At 39.3% G+C, this 20,868-nt stretch overlaps 1 protein-coding gene across 1 annotated transcript; it reads left to right on the plus strand.

The window, feature by feature from the left end:
* Positions 1 to 11,428: 11,428 nt before the first annotated feature.
* On the plus strand, positions 11,429 to 13,314 carry GAE1 (UDP-D-glucuronate 4-epimerase 1). The gene has a single exon (XM_068476492.2). It carries the CDS (start codon positions 11,757 to 11,759, stop codon positions 13,053 to 13,055), a length of 1,299 nt encoding a protein of 432 aa, XP_068332593.2. The 5' UTR covers positions 11,429 to 11,756; the 3' UTR covers positions 13,056 to 13,314.
* Positions 13,315 to 20,868: the final 7,554 nt, after the last annotated feature.

Below are 20,868 nucleotides of genomic sequence, written 5' to 3' on the forward strand. Positions count from 1 at the left end.
TTTTGTGGGGGTAATGAGGGAAGCTTGCTTTCGGCTTCTTTTTTTAAATGCTCAAAACGAGCTTTCATCTCCCCAAGTCAAAGGAAGAGTTTGATGCATTTCTCGGACTCTTCAATGGTGGTTTCAAAGTCGCGATCAATTGCCTTTTTCCCTTGAAGTAATTCGGCCATGATTGATGGGGTTTGTCGGTCATCTCCACTTCCTGCAGCTTCTTTCGGCTGCCATTTGGTATTCGAAGTAGCCTGTGTTGCCTGTCCTCGAGCCATGTAGTCTATCTGTTGGCGTCGATGTTTCTAAGATTTAGATAATGCAGTATACATGCCGGTAGGAGAATTGTAACTATACCAACGTTGGTCTCGTGGCTCAGGTGGCTTAAAGGTTTTTTGATTGGTCGATGAACTCAAGCTGCTAGAGTTATGCGAGTAATAATCCTCATTATAAAACAGCGTGTCGAAATCAAGACATTGTCCGGCTGAAGTTGGGCCGTCTGCTCGTATTTGAGGGCCAAGCCTATCGAAGACCTTCTGGTGTTGGCCTACACCGAGTACTTTTAGAGGTGTTGTCGTGGCCGTGGATGATTGCCGTGGTGTTGGAGCCTGAGGTGGTTTCTCCTTTGGTTCAGCTAGGACGAGGCGGGTTTTACAACAGCTACACAAAACCATCGATCCTTCAGTTTCTTCTGCACTGGAGTCTGACATAGATTCGACTATGGTGGGTCTTGAAAACTCTGTAGGTGGTTCGTTTGAAAATAGATCAATCTTGAGTCGCGGCCAGAGTTCTACTTTGGGACATGCTGTATTAGAATGAACTCGGCCTTCCCCTTCCCTTTGCTCTTGGGTAAATGAGCATTTACCATGCCAACTGTCACTAAAGGGAAGGGATCAACGTCGATAATCATCTGTTTTTCAGGAAATTTTAGCTTGCCTTTATCAATCCAGCTTTGAATAGCATCACGGAACACGACGCAGTTGTTTGTGGTATGCTTATTCGAGTTATGGTACTTACAACACGTTTTGCCTTTCAACTTTTAGACCTTGGGAATGTTATGTCCTGGCCGAAGTTTGATGATCTTGCTAGCAACAACTGGTCAAAAATTGCATCGGCCTTAGTGATATCAAATGTGTAAACTTTTGATGTTTTAATTGTCTCTTCAGAGGCCGAGTGGGTTTCAGTATCCTTGGAATTAATTTGAGCCAATGCCTTGCATACGTACGGTTTATCTATCACTATCTCGGTCGTGTCCACACTGGCATATCAGGAATCCTTGCCTTCGGCTAATGCGTAGCTAATCATGGGATTCTTGTAAATCGTTCCCCGGGATAGGAACTTTGAGATCTTTTCCTCTCGGAGCAAATAATCATATTGCTTGACATGCTGGGCCAGTTCATATATATCTCGGAAGTTTGCACCCAAGAATTTCTTTTTATATTCCATATTCAGGCCGTTCAAAGCGATTTTGACGAATTCAACTTGAGGGAGAAGTACTCAACACCAATTTCTAGCCGACTTAAACCTCATTAAGTATTCCATTGGCGACTTGTCAAATGTTTGAGCCATCCTTGCCAGTGATGAAACTAACATTTCCATCCCCGGTCGGTAGAATTGTTCATGGAACTTTTCGACCAATTCCTCCCAACTTTGGATAGAATTGGGCGGGAGGTTGATGTACCAAGCAAATGCCTAACATGTTAGCGAGAATTTGAATAGTCGCAGTTTATGGAAGTCGCTATTAACATCTCCGCATTGTGCAGTGAACCGAGCGACATGTTCTAACAAAGACAGGGACGATTCCCCAACGAAAAGGCTAAAGTCTGGGATTTTAAAACCTTTAGGATATTTAAACTTCTCTACATAAGCTGGGTATGGATGAATGAACTTTGGGAACTTCGGCCCTTTTTTCAAGGCCGAATCGATCATTCTTTGGACCTCGATCACATCAACGGATGCTGTTTCTTCTCTCTGGTCGGACTCGTCTGATCTGCTGCTCAATCCTCCTCTTTTTTCCAAATAGATCATTTTGAGCTGAGCAGATCTTGTTTCAGCCTGTAGCGTTGATACCGGATTACCCTTAGGTGGAAGTTGCTGGGAACGATCGATGGTTCCGCCGTTGTAAACTTTACTAACCAACAATTCGAGCATTTTATTGTGTGCCTCACCATTACTCCGTATTACTTCAAGTATGCTTCTTACTTCTCAACTGAAAATTTGACATTGTTCTTCGACCGAAGAAAAGATCTAGTCGGTGGATCAGAACCTTTACCATCATCCTCATCGCAATCTTCGATTATTCCTTCGACAAAAATTGCTTTTGTCACTCTGGTGGTGATATCTGCATCACGAGCTTGTCCGCCGAGACTAACTTCCTTTTCTCAGCATGTCACACTTGTGGCTTCGGGTGTGATGGCAGCAGAAGGATTCTGTGCTTGTGACAGGCCATCATGATCTGGGTTTTGGACCATAGGTGGAAGGTTAGTCACTGATTTACCCATCCCTATTTTCTTTTTTACTGACCGTGTCTCAATGGTCATGAACTTCGTAGCTTTAGTAATGGGTCCCACTGGGCGTGCCAAAATGTTGACCCTAAAAACTACCAAGCCTACGTGGCGCACAGGCTGAGTAATTAATAAGCTAACTACGTCCTTCGGTTGATGCAGGGCGTGCCAACTCATTGGTTTAGCTCAGCCAGGGAGTAAAATGTGTTGATGTCACATTGAGTGTGTTGCTAACTTCTTGATCTTGCAACTACGGCCGAGGAAGGAACACGTCTTGGCCTTCGGATTCTAGAGCCTGAAGACAAGGCTGCTAGTCTTGCGAAGTTCACGGATCGTTGGCACCGAGTTCGGTCATGTTGATTATATTCGTAAGAGTATAAGCACGCCAAACCGGTACCAAACTATATGGACACAAGTACTGAAAAGAAATGTATGTCTTGATGGTAAACGTGGTTTGGCCATCAGAATGCCAAACTCTAAAACTTACTTATGAGTATCCAATCATAAAACAACTCGACATTCAATGTGCCGAGCCTAGTAATCTATAACATCTCACTTCGTCGAGAAGGCTAATGAGATGACCTCTGCAATAAGGATTCGAAAAATCCCTCTCGACAGAGACTCAGATAGATAACTAGTCGGCCTTGACGCAATGCTGTTTATCCAAGCTGAAGGTGCTCCACGATCGGCTGATTCTACAACAACAATGTTGTTTATCCAAACTGAAGATGTCACCGGTTGCCTTCACAGTGCTGTTTATCCAAACTGAAGATGTGTTGGCGAAAAAAGAAAATGAAAATATCAAGGTTGTTGAGAGGTTTCGCGTAGAGTGAGTGTTTGCGCAGGGCAGTTTGTGTGTTGAATTAGAGGGGCTAGAATGATGCACCCCCTTCTTATTTATAGCAACCAATCTCGATATGACTGAACCAAAACTACACTCAGATTAAGATTCTTCATCCTAATCTAACTAGATCTCGGCCAATCCTTCCTCCATTAGGACTTTGAACCAATCTCTTTATCCAACCACATTCACTTCTCAAATCTCAGCATCCTCATTTCATTGAGACTCCTTATTATACTAGGATTCGACTCACCCAATCAATCTGCCTCATACTAGAACTCGGCTAATCTTAGCCACAGCCCATGATGATTCTAGAAACATATTGCCGGGCTGAGAACAACTCCTAACTCGACCCACACCAATATTTTGGGCCCAAACAATTCCTTACAAAATTTTTATTTTATTTTATTATTTCAAGAGAAACTATATTACATTTTTTAAAATAATTTAGGAAAAAAAAATATATATTAGTTTTGGGAGTTTGAGTAATATTGCACCCAGATTTTCGCCTTTCCCCAAACAGCCAATATTGCGTGGCGCCCATGTTCAAAACACCCAGTTGATTTGATTGTTTCATTCATCAATGCCACTCTGTCCACCGCATTACAAAACGAAACAGGATCCTCTTCGAATTTATTTTGTGGGAATCTTAAAGATCCTTATATCTTAACTGTTCATCGTATATCGTACAGTCATTTTAGTTTTCATTAGAAACTCTTTATATTTAATTTTAAATAAAAAAATCAAATAATTTCTGACTGCACGATACAAAATGAATGATTAAGATGTGAGTGAATCCGGATGAGATCCAATTCCTTACAAAACACCCCACACTCTCTTTGTCCATCTCAGTTCACATTGTTTTTAGTCGGGTTGTAAAGCCAGCTCTACTCTTTCTCTCTCTCTCTCTCTCTCTCTCACTATGAAGAGGCATTTGATAGATCGGATTAGCACTAGATTTAACACTAATTTTAATCTTTATCGAGCATAAAATTAATTGAAAACTAAATAAGCTGAAATTATACATTTCTTTATGGTTTAGTTTATGTCATTTAAATTGGGAACCCTTAATAGAATCAATCAAATCCAAGTCAAACCAATCAAAGCCAATTCCTGAACTTATTCCAAGACTTCAAGCCAAGGAAATTCTATATACCAACTGTGCCTTGTAAGGGTAAGGGTGCGAACTACGACTCCCTAATAAATAAAAATAGGTAGAAGGTCTCGAATTCGATGTTCCGAGTTGATGAGTCTGTTTGACTATGACTACGGGTAGGGTGAAATTTCTCATAACCTCTCTGGATCGGGAAAAGATGGTAATTGTGGCTTACTACCAGTTGTTTTCCACTTTGGAAAGAAAAAAAATGTCATGAATCATTTCGACCTGAATAAAGTGCACTCCAATGTGAACTTTGCTGAATAAGGATCCCGGAGATCTTCTAACCGTATATGTTCATCATATATCGTGCAGTTAGAAATAATTGTAATTTTTTTTTAAAATTAAATATAAACAATATCTAACAAAAACTAACCACACAATATAATTTAAACGGATACAATTAGAGAATTTCCAAAATCCTGACTAATAAGATGCGGAGGACCCTCATTCAACTTTGCTAAACAATGCTGTCATATTTACTTCTCATTTAATCGTATTGCTTCGTATCACAGTAAGTAATCACACCAATTAATTCACAAACCTACTCCAATTTCAAAAATACCCAAATAAAAAAAAGTAAAAAATAAAAAAACCGCATAATTGCTCAATGCCATAATTAATCCACTCCCTTCAACTTTCTTTGGCCCTCTGTGTCTTACTTCAGTGCCTGACATCTGTCCCCATATTTAACTCCGTCTAACTCTGTTACCTCTCAATAACATTTGTCAGACAAAATAGAAAAAGAATGGGTCATCTTCTCCGTCTTCTCTGCATTTGTTTTTATCTTCATGCCAGAAAAAATGGAAGTCGAGATCAACGCGGGAGGGGCTTGGGTGGGGTGGCTGCATATATATCTGAATCTTCCAAACCAAATTCTTCCAGGTTTCCAGATTCTTCCAGAATTGTGGTCTGATCATCTGAGAAGCGACAAGGAGATGGACGGAACGGGTGGCAGTCGGTTGGTTGTCGGGGTTGAGTGGTCGTCGGAGGCATGGGTATCGCTTCTTTTCTTATTCAAGTATTTGGTCTCGGTTATTTTTATTTATTTATTTTAGAAAGAGTTTTTTTATTAACACCGAACGTGTTGTCAAATACATCTCATTTAAAAAGAGTGGTGATGTTCCCACTCTCGTGTCTTATTTCTCCACTCACCATTTAATGAAAATGTTCATAACATATTTATTCTTTTATAAAAAGATTCTTAAACCCCTATTTAATTCATTACAAAAGTTTTGAAAAAAAAAATAATAATTTAAAATAATAAATAAATCATGGTGAGTGCAGTGTGATATCTTTGGTGGAAAGAGGTTAGGAATGATTTGGGTTAGAATTAACAGAAAAGTTGGAGGAAGGAATGGGCGTGTGCTAGACGAAGGCAAGAAACTTGAATGGAGAAAAAAGAAAACTGAGTGTGAGATTTGCGGTTTTGACAAAAAAGGAGGAAGAATAGTGGTTTGGGAGTCCGAGGTCTCTCCAGGGCTGTAATAGGTGTGAAGGAGATGATGAATGTCTAAGTCTTAGGTCTTGCATTTTCTTTCATTTTTTCTATTTTTATTTATTTATTTAAAGATATATTAGAGTTATTTAAAAATAATTATGGTTATATTAGGAATAATGGTGGGTGGGGAAATAACATTTTACTTTTTTAATTTTTTATGATGGGTGGGATTATCATGTGAGTGGGAAAATAGGACACTGTGGTGGGTCTAGTAGCACTCTTTAAAAATGTAATACTAAACAACTTGTAACTCTAATATGAAATGACTATTCGAGCCCTCATTGACACACCCCGACCGAGATCAGGGCGTGCTGGCCATCACGCAGAGGTAACGTAACCATGTGCACAATGCGGAAGCTAATAAAACAATAATAGAAAAAGTACGAATAATTAAAAACTAGCATACATAAGGTAATTGAAATAAGTGCTAGCGTAAGTGAGACACAAGTTCAGAGCATAACGCCAGAGCATAACGCCTAAGCAATCCAAACGAAAATGACGCAACAACAGTACACCCGAAGGTGGCCCTACGCTGGTGATTGTCTGTCAGAAATGCCGGGAAAGCCCTCTGGGAAACCAACAAACCTGCTAGATAGCTAGAACCTGGTGAAGGAAAATTTATGTCCTAGCTAACAACATGTAAAGAACATTTGAATACATAGGCAAACTATTAACAAATTAAAGTAGGCATGCATCCAAAAACAATTCATAAAACCCATGACTTTCAAAGCCTAGTATATGGTGAACCATAAGACTCTTTAACAATATTAAAGAGAATAAGAATTTAGAGATTCTTTACCCTTGAAGCTCATCCTTGATTGCACAAGGGATTCACCCAAGTGGAGGGCCTTCAAGTCACCTCCTTGCTCCTTCGATCTTCCTTGTGATTTCCTCCCTTTTAGTGCTCCTTTTCTTCTTTGAGGATTTGTTCTCCAAAACACCAAAGGTTTGATGTCTCTAAGTCTCCACACCAAAGATGTAGTGTGAAGATGAAATGGATGACTTAGGGAAGAATAGATTGCTAGATGTTCCTCCCCTAAGTGGCCGGCCTCTATGTAGAAAATGAGAGAATATGTTTCACCCAAATTCAATTAGAAAACCCTTCTTTGAAACAAAGCTATAATGTTGATTTTATACTTCATTTCATGTGAGTGGCAAACTTGTAATTAATACAAGTTTGCTACCCCTCACCCTTATGGCCGGCCATATGTTGTTATTGGGCTTAATTGCCCATTTTGTTTTAGTTGTCATACAACTTAAACATAATGGGCCTTGTGGACCAAAACGTTTTTTGTGCCCCGAAGCCCAAAACTAACTTAAACGCCCAATACGAACGTTTCGTATAATTAATTAACTATTTAATTAATCTTGACCATTCTTCAATTAAACCATTTAATTGCTTATCCATTTCATATAATTTCTTCACTTATATCCTTACTCGGTGTACGATCCATTAGGTTCCAATTAGCGAGGTAGTGGGCGATGTTACTCTTAACGATCGATTGTGAATTGAAACCACATTTCAATTCTCCCTTAAAATTAGTGTTTGCTAATCTTTAGGGCTTCCACAAACCATGGGTGACGCCTAGCAGCATGTCATGGTTACCCAAGCTAAGTAGAAGTGGTTGGAGAACCTATCCAGTTACAACTACAATGCAATACGGTCCTTCTCTAATACAATACTCTTAATCACATTGTTTAAGTGATAGTTTGTTTCATGTCTACTATCCAATGTGATACTTCTCTATATGATTCAACTGAATAAGATTTGGAACAAGCTTCCTTAGTCATATTCATATGCTTTGGCCAAAGATTCTCGAATCATATCTTAGAGTATTCTTCTTCCACCATGGAAGGTTAGAGATCCCTTGTTGTGCATTCATATGCCTACATGACTAGATAGCTTGACCCCAACAATGCTGTGGACACTCCAATGGAATGCCGTTGACATAATCAAAGATCAAGGACCTAACCATTAGACATCAATGATGCCTCAGGTCAAAGGACTACTTTGCATATTGCAACTATTGAGTTCTCACATGACATGTATGTTCGAACTCTTGTTTGATCGTTGTTCAGTGTACTCGATTACTCTTTCGAGCACCTATGTGTTTGCCTTAGTGTCCAACACCAAATGACTTGAGACTAGTTCATACTCACGCTTGAGTCGACATAACACATACTAACCTTAGCGGATTGTCAATGCCCAATTGGCAATCCTATGGCTAGGAACGTTTTAGGAATGAACATAAGAGAAAGGTCTCATTAATTTAACTAACTTAAATCACTTGTCTCTTAGATCAAATACATTCCTTGGATTCCCTTATTGCTTAAACACAAGATACTATAAATAGTGATTAACAATAAGCTTTGCCCTCTATTAAACATATAAAAGTTTAACACAATAAGTATTCCAAAAAGCTATTACATCAAATGAGTGGCTTTGTGGGCATACTTCCAACACCTGGAGGGGCGCAAAACAAAAGCGTGAGTGGGCAAAAACAAAGCTTCTCGAAAACCATTTAATAAATAAGTTCTAACCCCTCGCCGTAAAACCTGTATACTTTCCAGAAAATAAACATATGTTCATATATATATAAATATATCAATCATGTTTTGGGATATGCCATGCCAAATCTCACAATGAAATGCAAGTGCTCATATCAATCACATATAGTCTGGCAGCCGGAGTCACCTAACGTGACCTGTGCGGTTGCATCTAGAGCTTAAATCTCAATCACAATAACTAACTAAACCTGCCCATGAGTCGGAACCACCTAAAGTGGTCTGTACGACAGGCCTGGGTGTAATACATGTAAACGCTCTAGTGCTACGATCACGTGAAGGCTGTGCGAATAATCGCGGGTCACCTACGAGTCGAAACCACCTAAAGTGGTCTGTACGACAGGACTGTGCACCTAACTTGGATCCAAGCTGAGCGTGCAGGAGGTGAACAACACGTGAAGGACTGTGCCCTACTCTGGGCGGAAACACTAACACCGGGGGTGCAGGTTATGAGCTCTTTAAGCATCTCGAATCGCAACTGAAAGTAAACATGAATAACACTTACCTGGCACTTACCTGTGCGTTTGCAGCACCCAATATGCATATGTATATATATACAACTAATAATGCAACTAACGATGCACAAATAACGATAATCTAATGCATGGCATATGGCGATTGACAATTCAAAACAATTTCTGGGAAAAATATAAGTATATAGGTATATACGGAAAACCAAAAGCCCACTCACTAGTAAGTGGAAGGGTCGTAACCCCCTTGCCTCGAGTGACCACGCTTGTCCTCGGGATACGTCTCACCTATATGCGAAATAACTATAAAAACGTTAATTTTAAAGCACATAACCAAACTTTAGAAATAACTTCTCATACAATGCTCAAATGGGGTGTATGAATATACCAACGTGATCTACTCAACCTCAGGAACATCCCCATATTTTTAAAATAATTTTTCACCGCCGCACGCGCCCCCACGCGCCAGCCAAGGCACGGCCACATGCGCCGGCCACGCGCAGGCACGTGCCTGGCTCGCTGACGGCATCAACTGACGCCGTAGGAAATATTTCGTCAGATTTAACAGATTCTGTCAACGGCGTCAGGAATATTCCGTCAGACTTGACGGAATATTCCGTCGTCTTTTCCGGCGAGCCTCCACAAAATTTCAAACTTCGATATCTTCTTCGTTTTTCATCCAAATTTCACAAAATTGGTACCAAAATGAAGTTTAGAACTAGAGGAACACAATCATACCACTTTCAAGAGCTAAAATCCACAAAATCTCACCTGAAAAATCAACCCAACTCCGGCCAACTTCGAAACTAGTGATCTAGACGTCCAAAACCATCAAATGAGCTACCCTGAGCCTCCCAGAGACCTCACCAAGCTACCTACAAGCTTGAAATTCCCTAAAAAGTGAGAAATCACGTGTGCATGAACAGTACCTTAAATCGGACATCGTGTATTCGACGTGAAAACGAAGGTGTTCTTACCTGAAATAGGCATGGTTGGACTCCTACAAGCCTCACGAGTCTGAATATGTGCTTGGTTTCTTCGATCTGTGGAGGTTTGATAGGTTTGTGGGTGTGTCCGTACGTTTCAATGGAAATGAGAAAGGAATGGGGCTTGGGACAGGGGAGTACAGGGCAAGGAAATGGGTGTGGGTGCAGGTTATGGTGTGTGGCCCAAAACATGCCAACAAGGAGCCCAAAAACAACCACAAAACATAAAGAAAACGCACTAGGGGCAAATCTGTCTTTTCACGCGTACGTTTAGCATTCTCGGGACGGGCTGTCACACTCATAGCTACTTTTACTCTCCATTGTAAAACAAAACCCCTTAAAACACAAACACATTGATAAAAAAAAATCTTTTGATGAACGGAATAAAAAATCAAGTTTTGTTCCTCGTTCATTGGTTGGTTTTCACATTCAAGAAATTATTTAAATAATGGAATAAAAATTTAACTTTTTGCAAAGTCATGCTCTAATTGGAATCCAAGAAATGAGAAGAAAACTTGAGAATGTTGACATTTTAAGATGTAATTAAATATAATATTCTTGTGGCTATTTGATGATGAAGAAATCCAATGTTTTTTGGCTAGTTGGATCTGACATGACTTTATAAGAACAATTCATACCATTGACCCTTCAGGCTTAGAATCCAACGTAATTATTCAAGAAAATTTGACGAATGTTTACAAATCAAACGGCAAGATGGAGATTTTATACAACAATTTAATTCATCTTTTTTGTTTTAAAATGCTGATTATTCTTTTGTTTGAAAGAGATGAAGAGTTTGATATGTGGTTACTTAGTTGATGATTGTGGGGTGTATAAGATATGAGATGTGGGGTGTATAAGATATGAGATGTGAGGGTAGTATTGGAAATTAAATAGGATTTGTTAAGAAAAATTTAATTGAAAAAGTAATATAGGGTGTAGTCCCAAAATGTGGGTGTTAATAAAACAAACCTTTTAGAAATGGAATTAGATTATTTCCTGAGCTCGAGATGGGAATCATCTTGCGTAGTCTATCTGAACCGTTCAAACTTGATTTAACAGCTGCAATTATTACACTTTTAGAAGCCTCTTGTTTGGAATCCATTGGATCAAATTTCAACGGTCCGGATAAATTGCTCCCGAAGATTCTCATCCTGAGCAGAGGATCCAGTTCGTTTAGAAATGGTCTCAGTGAATTAAGGAAACTAACAAACAAACAAAATCCCCCAAATCTACTTTATACACTATTATAATAAGTCCATTCAACGTTTTCAACTCCATCGTACATATAAATGTTTTCATGACGAAAATACCCTTCTCGTTTTTTTTTTTTTTTTTTTTTTGTTTATTGGTTTTTGATTTTTTTTTTTTTTGTTGGTTTTTGCTGCTGCTTCCTCATCACTTCCTCACTGGCCGCCCCGGTCCATTAACGCGTTCACGCGTATAAGCCTGTCGGTGTCGTGTATCAATGTGGGTGACCACTATATATATATCCCTCCATCACCTTCCCACTAATAGCAGGTGCAGATATTTTAATATCCCAAATCAAATAAAATCTGCACTTGTTTACCTTCCTTCTTCGATCTCTTTCTTTTTGCATATCAAAATCAAAAACGCAATTTTTCAAATCCAATCCAACTGAAAAACGGGTTCCAAATTTTGTTAATTGTGGGTTTTGGAGAAACAAAGAAAAAGAGACATCAGAGAGGAACCCAGAAGAAAAAAGGTCAGAAATTTTACAAGATATGCCGTCTGCATTGGAGGATGAGTTGTTCCCGTCGACGCCCGGAAAGTTCAAAATCGAACGCAGCCACGCCATGAACCGCCAGTTCCACCGATGTTTCGCCTCCACAAGCACCATGTTCTTATGGGTCTTATTTCTTATCGCCTTGACGGCGTCCTATTTGAGTTTTCAGAGCTTCGTCGACTCCGGCAGCCGCTACTTCTCCGCCTCCTGGGGCGGCATCCAGTGGGAGAAGCAGGTCCGCAACTCCGCCCAGATCCACCGCTCCGGCGGCATGTCCGTCCTCGTCACCGGTGCAGCCGGTTTCGTCGGAACCCACGTCTCCCTGGCCCTCAAAAAGCGCGGAGACGGCGTCGTCGGAATTGACAACTTCAACAGCTACTACGATCCGTCGCTAAAGAAGGCTCGCCGGTCGCTCCTCAAGACCCACGGCGTTTTCATCGTCGAGGGCGACATAAACGACAATCGCCTTCTGGACAAGCTATTCGATACAGTGGCGTTCACCCATGTGATGCACTTGGCGGCTCAGGCCGGCGTCCGGTACGCCATGGAGAATCCGCAGTCTTACGTCCACAGCAACATCGCCGGCCTCGTGACGATTCTCGAAGTCTGCAAATCGGCCAATCCTCAGCCGTCCATTGTTTGGGCTTCGTCCAGCTCTGTCTACGGTCTGAACGACAACGTCCCATTCTCCGAATCAGACCGGACTGACCAGCCGGCTAGCCTCTACGCCGCCACCAAGAAAGCCGGCGAAGAAATTACCCACACTTACAACCATATTTATGGCCTGTCAATTACCGGGTTGAGATTTTTCACCGTGTACGGACCGTGGGGCCGACCCGACATGGCCTATTTCTCTTTCACCCGCAACATCCTCCAGGGGAAGCCCATCACCATTTACAGGGGCAAGAACCGGGTGGACTTGGCCAGGGATTTCACGTATATTGACGACATCGTGAAGGGTTGTTTGGGGTCATTGGATACGTCCGGGAAGAGTACCGGGTCGGGTGGGAAGAAGCGGGGAGCGGCGCCATACCGTATCTTTAATTTGGGGAACACATCACCGGTGACAGTGCCCACACTCGTCAACATCTTGGAGCGGCATTTGAGGACGAAGGCGAAGAAAAATGTGGTGGACATGCCTGGAAACGGCGACGTTCCGTTCACGCACGCGAATATAAGCTTGGCCCGAAGGGAACTCGGGTATAAGCCCACAACCGATTTGCAAACCGGGTTGAAGAAGTTTGTTAGGTGGTACCTATCGTATTACGGCTACAATCACGGCAAGCCTGTAAATTAATATTTCTTTCTTTTTTTGACCTTTTTAATTTTCTAGGATTTTCTTTCCCCAACCACAAAAGGGATAAACCTTGGGAAAAAAAATCCTGCGGCATGAAAATGAAAAGGCGCATTTTTTAACATTTTCTCCTCGGTAACTCTTTCTTTTTGTGTTTTTGTTTGTAAAGGAAAGGTTGAGGTTTGTTTTGGGCCTCGTACCCGCTTTTGATTGACAAGAGTTTATTTTTAATTGGAGTGATATTGTAATTGTTAGGATCCAATACTTGCTTCCCTTGAACACTTTGACAATCTATTTCTAACTCGAATCTAGAGGTTGAACATATACGGGAGCTAACTTGATTACGCTCAAATCTGCTCAATTGACAAGGACGCTGCTCGATTCGATTGATACCGTGTATGCCTTAGTTGAGTTCGTATCTTAAGACTCGTTTGGAATTTTTTTATGTTCATATATATTATGGAACGTGATGTATCGTATACATGAAAATTTTCCGCAGAAAAGAGAGGGTAGGAGAGAAAGGTTCAAGTTGCGCGGAGTGGAATCTCATATTTTATGGAGAAAGCAAAGCATAAAATGATGAATGAATGGGGTACAACATGATCATGCTGTAGTGGGCAATTGGTTAATCTACTTTCCAAATTCGTGAGTATGAACATTCAGGCAAAGTGATGGAGGAAAGGAATCAATTTCAAAGCTAATTTTAATTTGTTGTTTATCTGTTTGTTTTTATTTCTTTTGCATTCAATATTATCGAATCAATCCCTTGAATCAATGAAGAAAAAAAATATATGATATAAATAAATAAATAGATAGATAAGGAAACAGCTAAGAAGGAAAGGGACAACTGGTACAACGTGACAAACGATTATGTTGGGTCCCACCTTTGAAGATCCAGCCGTTGGATTCAACACACACATAGATCCAGCTGTAAAGCGTGTTGTGTAAATGTCACTCTTTCCTTGAAGCATAATAATATGCCAAGTTTTAGCTTTGTTCGCCGATGCGGAGCTGGAGGGGTATTTTAGTACTTTGGGTGTTAGTAGTGTTAGTGTCCTTTTCATTATAATTCATTTTCCTAATACAATCTTTTGAATTCTACACCCTTTTCAGAGCTAAATGATGATATATTGATAAAAACGGATTATTGTCATATGAGATTTGGCAAGTTAGACTACATGTTGAGGAAAGTAAAGCCAGCTAAATGAAGAAAACTATCCCACCAAGAGTCGTGCCATGTTCATGGCTCTTACTGCTAAAAATAAAGAAGGTTTCATTGACGGGACCATTAAAAAGTAGGGAGGTACTCCACTGCAGAACTTCAACGGTGGACTCGCTGCAATGATCTTGTCAAATCATGACTTTTTAACTCGATTTCCCATGATATCAGGGCGAGCGTGATCTACAACGATATTGCTGGAATGATTTGAAGGAGCGCTTTTCACATGTGAATAGCGTACATCTCTATCATATCGAACAAGAGATACATGGTTGCATTTAAGGCAACATGAATATTGGTGCTTACTATACCAAATTGAAAGGTCTCTGGGATGAGTGTGATGCACTATGCTATATTCCAACTGTAAAAGTAGGACTATGAAGGAAGTGTTGCAGTTTCAGCAAAGTCAACAGGCCATGAAATTCCTCATGGGTCTTAATGATGCTTACGCAGGGGTTAGGGGACAAATCTTGCTTATGGATCCCCTTCCTGCCGTTAACAAAGCCTACTCACTTATTATTCAAGATGAGAAGGAAATAGTAGTTTCAACTCTTGCACTTGGCAATGCCTCAATAGCCGATGCAACAACCTTTGCAGTGCAAGATAATTCAAGGAATTATCGTAGGAACTTCACACCTAAGAATCCTCATCTCCTCATCTAAATTGTGACTGCTGCAACACCATAGGGCACATCTCAAATGCGACTATTATGGGTAGAAAGGCTATCTTGTTGACCAATTCAGCAAGCTAAAGAAGGTGAGTTCCTACAACGACAAAGCTGACTACCAAGATTGAAAGGGGTTCACTTCGAAGGCGAACCATGCTGACACAAATCCAATAAGTCCAACAGTGCCCCATCCATCGTATAGCCTCACTACAGAACAATATCATAATCTTCTTGCTCTCCTTGCAAAGAACAAGTCAAACCACATGGCAAATCAATCAATGCTGTGTCGAGCATGAATGATCTCTCAGGTAAAGCTTTATGTGCTTCTGTTTTCAGTGAAGAAACAAGTTGGATCTTCGACACTGGGGCCACAGACCACATTTTTTGCTGATAGGATTTTTACCACCTGCAAAAGTAGGGATAAAAATACTTAAAAATAAATGCAAGAGAACAAGGTAGTTGTAGTATAAACAGCAAGCAAGGTCGTTTCACAGGGATTGAATGAATAATTTGTATTTAAAATCAACTCTTAATTAATTATTTAAAACAAAGTTTGGAAAATATTGATTTTGTGACTTATGAATTTAATAAAAAAATTAAATAAATCAACTAGAAAACAATTTAAAGAAAATCAATTTAAAGACTAGGGTTCCGCCGTCACCTTAACAATCCTACGTAATTCTCTCAATTACGTATGAATTACCCATGCATATTTTGAAGGTTAGGTTTTCCTAATAAATATCCTACTGGGAACCTCCAACATAGAACATATATTTAATATGCAACCCGTCCGGACATTCGGATCAAATATGAACATGAAAGACTCATTAAGTTTTGCAAAAACCCTTTGAAAAACCATGCAACCCTTAAGGCGTGGTGTTTGTCCTTAAGTGAAATTACAATTAGTAATCACAAGAAGCCAGCGCCAATTTCAGGGAACCTTTCAACCAAAATTGCATCAAATTACTTTTCTAACTATCATAATGGTCGTGAATCATTAAGACACTTAGATAGTTTAAAACGGTGATTAATAATTCAAAACATATGCATACATAATATCATAAGTAAATTGAAAAGAAACTACATATTCTTGCTAAGGCTTGTGGTCTCGCTCTAAAAAAAGAAACTAGTTACGAACAATCACAAAACAAAATATTATTAAGAACATAGATATAAAACACTTAAAAAATAAACTTCAATAGTCAAAAGCTCTCTAAAGTAGTGTCTTCCTCCTTGTCCTCTTTAACCCTAATGGCTAAATATCCTTATTTATACTACTACAAATTAAAACTCTAAAACATCTTAGAATAAAACTAGGAAACATAATAAAATAATAAAACAACAAATAAAAGGTTTCCTATTTGAACTGAAATTTGGACTTCTCATAAAATCAGACTTTTGACCAACCAAATCAACTTCGATTTGGTCCCAAAAGATCTCTTTTGAAAGCTTAAGTTGTCCCCAACAAATCCTCAAAAGGAATCTTCCTCAAAATATGTCGTATTGACCTCCAAAATATCCAAAACGTCTAGACACGTCAATCTGGAAAGCTATGCGATGGGCCTTATTTCATTGCTAAAGTCAAATGGCTTAGTAGAAAATTTTGAAACTTTGATACAATCATCTTGAAAGACTCACGAACATCCTCAATTCTCCAAAATTCGTCCATTTGATTACTTTATGCTCAAGAGGAAGTCGAATGTCCTACATTAGAAATATAATTCAAAATATCATAATCTTGCCAAAATAATCAATAAATTAATACTAAGATTAGGGTAAAATATATAGTAAAATATTGACTCATCATTCGCTTCATTTGATGACCACAAGAATTCCGATTGCGAATTGAGTGCATCTTCCCTATCATGCACTTGCTGATGTGACTCACATTGGAACCATTCACTTCTCAAATGATCTTGTTCTACATAACGTACTTTGCATTCCATCTATCATTCAGATTAAATTTGATATTTTCAGCAAACTTACTAAAACTTTTTCTTGCTTTGCCATATTCTTTGATAAACTTTGCATGCTTCAGGACCAACGATCGGGGAAGATGATTGGAATGGGAACTGAATGAGAAGGACATTATTACCTTGATTGTGAATAGGATTGTATGCAATTTTGTTTCAGTTGTGCTTTCTCTCCTTCAGTTGGAAACGTGCAAGTTTGCAATATTGGTGATTGTTGGATTTGCCCATTGGCTAAACAGACTCATGTTTCATTTCCATTAAGTTCAATTAATACACATGTTCCTTTTGAATTAATTCATGGTGATATTTGGGGAGGTTATCATATTCCTACGATCACTAGGGCACAATATTTTTTAACGATCGTCGATGATTATTCATGATGCATGTGGGTCTATTTTATGCACCATAAATTAGATACACACCAATATCTGACTTCCTCCATCAATCTTGTTGAAACACATTTTTCTTCCAGGGTTAAAACAATTCGAAGTGACTCATGATGTCACAATTTTATTTAGATAAAGGGATTTTTCATCAAACTAGTTGTGTTTATACCCCACAAAAAATGGCGTAGCTGAGAGAAAACATCATCACCTACTCAATGTAGCACGTGCCTAATTGTTTCAAGCCAACCTCCCAAAGAAATTTTAGGGATGCCATTTTAACAGCCACTTACCTTATTAATTGAACTCCTACCTTAGTTCTTAAGGGAAAAACACCACATGAAGTGCTCTTTCCAAAGCAACCCACTTATGATCACATAAGGGTTTTTTTATTTTTTATTTATTTATTTATTTTTATTTTTTAAGGGGGACAACTGGTGGCAAGCCATGGTTATCACCCCTACAGGGGCCGAAAAGACTCATAAAGGCATTTCAGCCTCCCCCTGGGATCACATAAGGGTTTTTGGGTGCATATGTTTTGCCTCTTCACATCATCACCGTCCCAAAAAATTTGATGCAAGGGTCACACGTTGTATTTTTCTTAGATATTCATACGGCACAAAAGGATATCAGGTATATGATCTCACTACGAGTAGATTTTTTATCTCCCGTGATGCTTTGTTTCATGAAACAGTGTTTCTTTTCCCATCTTCCACTGTGGACTCTTCTCTTGTGCTGCCACAAGCTCAAGAACCTATTTTTGATGATCATACTCCTATTCAATCCACCAATTCAAACACTAAACCCAATACACCAGATTCCATGCATGACATGTGACCAATGCACTAGATTCTCCTTCATCCTCACCTTCCACTTCTTTATCTTCTATTGCACCGGTCCCTCATCCATGGCTCACGCGCAATAAATGTGCTCAACTATCTACAACAGTATCATGTTGTCGTCCCACTCCCTTCTCGGTCTCTCCTATTATCTAACTCCGCGTTGGCTGAAACTCGAGGCACTCCTTATCCCTTATATGATGTTATTAATATGACCGCTTATCGCCAACACATCGTGCTTTCACCATTTCTATTTCAGTTGCAACATGACCTCGCTCATTTGCACAGGCAGTTTCTGACCCTAAACGGCTACCTTCTCTTGAAACTAATGGAACTTGGTCACTTCATCCCCTATCTCTTGGAAAGAAACCGGTTGGCTGCAAATAGGTATACAAAATCAAGTTCAAATCTGATGGATCCATTTAGCGGTATAAAGTATGGTGGTCGCCAAAGGGTACAATCAAGTTGAGGGAATAAATTATCGAGAGATTTTCGCGTTGGCAGCAAAACTTGTTATTGTACATCTTCTCCTTGTTGTAGCTTCTACCAAAAATTGGCATCTTCATCAACTTGATGTTAATAATGTTTTTCTTCATGGGGACCTTGATCAAGATGTTTACATGTCCTTACCTCCTGGTTTTGGATGAAAGGGGGGAGACATAAGTATGTAAGCTTCATAAATTGTTGTACGGACTCAAACAAGCTTCTCGCCAATAGTTTCTTACACTCTCTTCTGCCCTCAAACAAGCTAGGTATAGACAATCCAATGCAGATTATTCATTGTTCATCTCAAACCAAGTTGGCAAATTTACTGTTCTTCTTGTTTATGTAGATGACATCATTTAGGTAGGAAATAATCTACAAGACATTGAAGATACTAATTAATTTCTTATGTAGAAATAAAAGACCTTGGTTAATTGAAATATTTTCTTGGCATAGAGATTGGTTGTTCCACCAAAGGCATCACACTTTCACAAGGAAAGTATGCTCTTGAAATACTTAAGGATGTTCAAAGAAAAAAAAAAAAAACTTAAGGATGTTGGTTATCTTGGAGTGAAACCTGCTTCTTCTCCTATGGAGCAGAATTTGTCCTTAAGCAAAGATGATGGTTACTGCATACCCATCTTCTTATTGAAGGCTCGTTGGTAGACTAATCTACTTGACCATTACATGACCAGACTTGGTTTATGCTATTCACATTTTAAGCCAATTCATTGATAAACCATAAACTCCACATTTAGAGGTAGCTTATCGAGTATTACGTTATGTCAAACACATACCATGACAAGGTTTTTTTTTTTCCCCTGCAAACAGCTCAATTCCATTAAATGTCTTTTGTGATGCAGAGTGGGCTCGATGTCATGATGCTCAACGATCCACCACTGGATATTGTATTTTCCTGGAAAAGTAATTAGTGTCTTGGAAAACCAAGAAATAGACCACCGTGTCGCTGTCAAGCGCTGAAGCTGAATACTGGTCTATGGCTACAACATGTTGCAAGATAACTTGGTTGAAATACATTTTTGGAGACTTGGGCATTCTATATTCTAATCCTGTTAGATTGTTTTGTGACAATCAAGTAGCACTTCACATAACTTCAAACCCAGTGTTCCATGAGCAAAACAAACACATAAAGATTCACTGCCACTTGATACGAGAAAAGTTTCAAAGTGGAATAATAAAAAAAGCTCACATACGCACATCGTAGCAGCTAGCTGATATCTTCACTAAGTCATTGAGTCTTCTCTAGTTCACGGCTTTACTTGGCAAGTTGGGAATCATTAACATACATTCCAGCTTGAGGGAGAGTGTTGAGGGAAGTAAAGCCTATTAAGGCTTATTTAATGTGATAAATACTAATCTGACATCAATCACCCAAATTGATTCATTTCCTTTCATATAGACTTGTAAAATAAGGAACAACTTGTATAGAAACAATTGTAGGTGCGGATGCAAATTTCCTCCGTCTTCACCTTTGACGAAAATGCATTTGTAAAATAATAACACCTAAATTTAAGGCCAAAAGCCTCACGCACCCATGTTGAATGGAGGGGGGCTTTGGCCAAAGAATCTTCGATGCCAAAGTTAGAATTCTAAAAAGAGTGTGTTTAGGAGTTTGTAAGTAGCAATTGGCTTCGCTTTTTATTGGGATAAAATGACTATTGATAGGGGAGTGGCTGGCCCTCTTTGGAGAATATTGGTAGGCCATATATGGTGTAATTGGGTGAATAATTGCAAGATATTATGTGAAATAATATCTTGCAATTAACATGGCAATTAATCCTAAATTAAATAGGAAATTTGGGAGTTACCTTTTGAATAAGGATTTGATGAAGAGTGATGAGAGGGATTTGAATAAATACCATTTTTATCACCTTTGACTCTTCATTGATTGAGCCATTATAATCCGTTGCATGCACGTGGGAATCTCGGCGTGCCTCAAAGGTAACTGTGTCCTTTTCATCCAAAAGTCTATGTGTCACCTTTTCTTGATTATTTTTGGCTCCACAAATTCCCCCCACACCTATTGGGCTGATCGCAGAAAAAAGCAATAGGTGTAGAGATCTTCCATTGCTTTAGGAAACATAAGATTGTTTCCTACTTTGGTGTAAATTCCCACATTAATTGAAAATTAGATCCTTCTAGGAAAGGGAAATAAATCATTTTCAACGTCTATTTAAGTCTACCCTACAAGAGAAAGAAAGCTAGAGGATATTTGTTCCTTCTCTCTTATC

This window comes from Pyrus communis, chromosome 13 (assembly GCF_041283825.1).
Source record: "Pyrus communis isolate YQ-2024b chromosome 13, ASM4128382v1, whole genome shotgun sequence".
Lineage (NCBI taxonomy): Eukaryota > Viridiplantae > Streptophyta > Magnoliopsida > Rosales > Rosaceae > Pyrus > Pyrus communis.